This window comes from Lipophrys pholis (assembly GCF_963383615.2).
Source record: "Lipophrys pholis genome assembly, chromosome: 19".
Classification (NCBI taxonomy): domain Eukaryota; kingdom Metazoa; phylum Chordata; class Actinopteri; order Blenniiformes; family Blenniidae; genus Lipophrys; species Lipophrys pholis.
This window is the reverse complement of record NC_137647.1, coordinates 2,457,170-2,461,136: the sequence shown is the minus strand read 5'-3', so window position 1 is coordinate 2,461,136 and position 3,967 is coordinate 2,457,170. Positions and strand designations below refer to the sequence as shown.

General features: G+C 42.7%; 1 protein-coding gene across 1 annotated transcript; it reads right to left on the bottom strand.

Annotated features, from left to right (window-relative positions):
- Positions 1-638: 638 nt before the first annotated feature.
- LOC308124799 (amine sulfotransferase-like) lies at positions 639-3,633 on the bottom strand (the record flags this gene model as incomplete). The annotated part of the gene is made up of 6 exons (XM_080488116.1): positions 639-1,196; positions 1,625-1,796; positions 1,872-1,966; positions 2,886-3,012; positions 3,214-3,416; positions 3,492-3,633. The coding sequence occupies 6 exons, from the start codon at positions 3,631-3,633 to the stop codon at positions 1,087-1,089; spliced, it is 849 nt and encodes a 282-aa protein (XP_080344242.1). The 3' UTR covers positions 639-1,086.
- Positions 3,634-3,967: the final 334 nt, after the last annotated feature.

Here is a 3,967-nt window from a genome sequence, read left to right as displayed (position 1 = left end):
CGTAACTTCGGTTGGACTACAAAATCGCAGAGAGAAACAAAAATGGCGGATTGCTCGAAGTGTCGGGCCTGGAGTCGATGTCCTAATTTGGCAGTTCCGCTGAGAATACTGTGACGTCATTGTTCAAAAAACGTAATAGAGAATAGAAAAATCGAAACCGATCGCAAAATATGACCAAAACAGAATATAAAGATATCAACGGAGCACCTGAAGAGACTACTTTGAACTTTTCTGTACTTCTAAACACTCTAAATATACAACAACATGCATTTAAGGGCTAAAAAAAAGTGGATTTAGCATGATATGTCCCCTTTAATATGGAAGTTCAGTCTGGAAGCAGCGCAGCTGGGAGAGAAGCTGTGAGAGGAAGCGGAAAGACCATTTGGAATTATTTTATAAGTATTCATGGAAAAAATATGATCAACATCAGTCTGGGATTCTGATATTTGTCTTACGCCTGCAGAGAAGCCTAGCAGGCCCTGACGGCCCACCACTGGATTATACGATATTAATTCATCAGAAAATATACAGGTACTCCTCAAAAAATTTGAATATCCTAAAAAACTTCTAGATTTGTTTTGTCAGTCATTTCAGAGAGTGAAACTGTTATTTTATATAGATTCAATAAACACAGTGAAATAATTCAAGCTTTTATTTCTTGTAATCTTGATGATCAAGCCTTACACATAATGAAATTCAGTGTCTCAGAAAATTAGAAGATCACATAAAACCAATTAATAAGAGAAAGTTTCAAGCACAAATATCAGGCTTCTGAAAAGTATGTTCATTTCTATGCACTCAATGCTTGATTGGGCTCCGTCTTGCATGAATCTGTACAAGTACAATACAATGACTATTCTATTCTATTCTATGGTACATTTGATTACAACATGCTGAGTATATTTTACATTTTTAAATGGTCACAACTTCAAACATTACACATTGTTCTAGTCATTAGTATTGATCAAGGGAATTTAAGCTCTTTGACATGTCTGGTGTGATCCTGCAAACAGATCAAGAGCTGCTACAGCAGATCTGAGGAACAGTTTTTTTCTAGAAAACTGATAAACATCACAAAGCTGCAGTTTATTCCCAGATGAACTTCAGAGACAAATCTCCAAGTTTCTCCTGAAGGAGTTCATCCACTTGTCGACTCTGTTCAGCAGAGAAATAGTTCCTCCAGTCGCCGATCTGACCTGAAATCAAGGCCAAAGGATTTTCCTCAGAAAGATAATTCAGTGAAAACTCAGCAAAAGGCCTGTGAGATACGACGTCCTGAAATCTGACGTCGGGCCTCGTTTACCTGACGAGTGGAAACGCATCGTTTTTGACTTTATGTTACAGGAAAGTTTTGCTTTTACATGGAAACAATCTGAAACAACAAATACTGGAAACAATGTAGTTTTCATGTCGGGCCACCAGTCGGTGCTGTTGTTCGATTTGATTTTAATGAAACTAAATCCACAGTTTTCAAAAAGTTGCACTTTTAGTGGCTCCAAGCATCACTGTCATGTAAAAACAGACCCAACGAAAACAACACTAGGAATGTTTTGTGTTTTCACTTGAAGACGTTGTGGTGTGAACGAGGCCGCAGTCTGGTCCTGATTCAAGTTTCGGATTTTACCTTTACGCATGAAGTTCGCTCGAATCTGGTCTTGTGGTAGAAACTCATAGTTTGCCTTGGGGTCTTTCTTCATGTTCTTAAACGTAGAGTTGTCTACGACTTGCTCGACGGCAGCGTCGCTCAGGTTTCTCCCCAAGAAGCTGCAGATCTTTTGCACGGCTCCTTTCAGGTCCTGCAGAGGAAAACATCTCATCCTCTGGAAGAAACGTGGTGAAATGAAGAATCTAGGAAGGAAGCAATCTCTCACCAGGATCATCTCCTCGTAGGTCAGCATGAGGACGTTGTACTGGTCTCTGTTTAGGTGCCAGGCTCTGACGTGGTCAAACCAGGACGATCCCCCGACTGTCAAACAGAGAGATAGAATCCATACTTTACCTTCTTTATTTGAACTGAAGAGATTCATATATTTACCCCTAATGAGACCAAAAGAACCACAAGAACTAATCCTCCAACGGATGATCTGAACCCAATCTCATCAAGTCCTTTGGGAACTACAGATTTTGTCAATAAATTACCTGTTTGTTTAACCTCGAAGAGCATCCAATCAGTCACTATCTTCTTCTCGGCAGTGCACTATTCCTACTTAGATTACTCTCTGGTGAGTTACTCAGTGACACACTGCTTCACTCCGTCACCATCAGTGACCTTTCACTAGGACAACCAGTAATAGAACAATCACACTCCTCTCAGACAGTGGAGGTTGAACACATCACTGCTGAGGGATCCAGACTTCATCACATTCTTTAAAAAAAACAAACCCCAAAAAATCTATCTTCTTAGAAACAAAGGACCTGCCTGGTGTGTCTCTCTGTGTCCTCTGGGAGACGGCTGATGTCGTCATGACAGCAAAATCATTTCCTATTCATCATATAAGACCAAACAGGAAAGAATAATGGCGCTCCCTGGGCTGGGGGTGGTTCGGGGTGTCGCTGCAGCCCCACCTGCCCCTAATGACCAGTCGCTCTTCTGTAAGTAGTGTATGTCATTATATCATCAACAAGGACACACACACACACACACACACACACACACACACACACACACACACACACACGCACACACACACACACACAGGTCGTGTCTGACAGCTTCCAATAAAGGCAGCAAACGAAGGAGATTCCAAATCACTTCCTGTTCCTGTAAGAGCAAAAACTCTTCTGACACTGAAAGGCTCTCAATCATATTTCAAGCTGACATTCCTGCCATTTCTTCCTGTTCAGTTAATCGTCGCCATGCCGACAGTGCGGCTGAGGTTTCTCACCATTTCCCGTCAGGTACTGGTCCAGAAACTGCTGGAAGCTCTCGGGAGTGTCCATCACGCTGCATTCACTGCTGAAGTGAAAATACGAGACGATGTTGTCTTTCGGATTCCGCATCACGTAGATGATCTGAAACGCGGAAAGAAATTCAACATTTTAATTCTCACTCCTCTCTGTGACATTGTCATTTTCTGTTTTGGACCAAGAAAAAGGAAAACAATCCCCACAATACAGTGTTTTGATGCCACAGTGATTGAAATGTTCAGATCATAAAAATTTGATTGCATGTTCTCTTCATGAAACACCCAAAGTGCAGCAGCATCATGTGACCTTTGCCTTCTTCTCCTTCAGTCCCGGAGGCATGAGAGCTGGAGTGAGGTGAGAGGAGAAGAGTCGAGGCGACGGCCTCTTGGAGTAATCTTGACCCATCGGGTGCTCCAGCCAGGGCATCTGCTTCGAGTTGTTGGGATATTCATTCAGGCCTCCGGCCAGCTCACAGATAGAGATGATGATCTGCTGAGTCCAAATGGTTCCTGTCCAGGACGGAAAAGTTCCGTAATGAGCACAACATTACCAATAAAACACTGATATTAGAGTTTCCCACCAACCTGACTTTAAGTAGGTGACGAGGAAGATGTCACTGTCTCTGATTTCAAAACTCTGGAGCGAGTCGATGTATTCTGCGGTGGTCAGACCAGCGAGGAAGTTAAAGTTTTTATATCGGACAATATGTTCCGTGAGCTGCTCCATGTTCCCTCTTAATCTCTCAGATTAACTGGTTAACTTGGTTCAGCCCAGAGTTTTCCCTTCAGGATGCGTTTGCAGCGTCTGACCAATCACACACAGAGAATCCCTGCGGAGCAGTCAGGAGATTACTGAAGGAGCAATTATTCTCTCATAAATTGAAGAATTACAAACATCCGGCAGGCCAAAAGCAACACTGTTACCGCGTCCGAGACAATTCCAAACTTGTTAACGCATGACTTGGTGAGACTATACCCGTGGCGGACCGTCCATTTCAGACCCAGGCCTTCACTGGTGCTGGTCTGACTCAATCCATCCCTCAATAACTTTTTTATGGCTA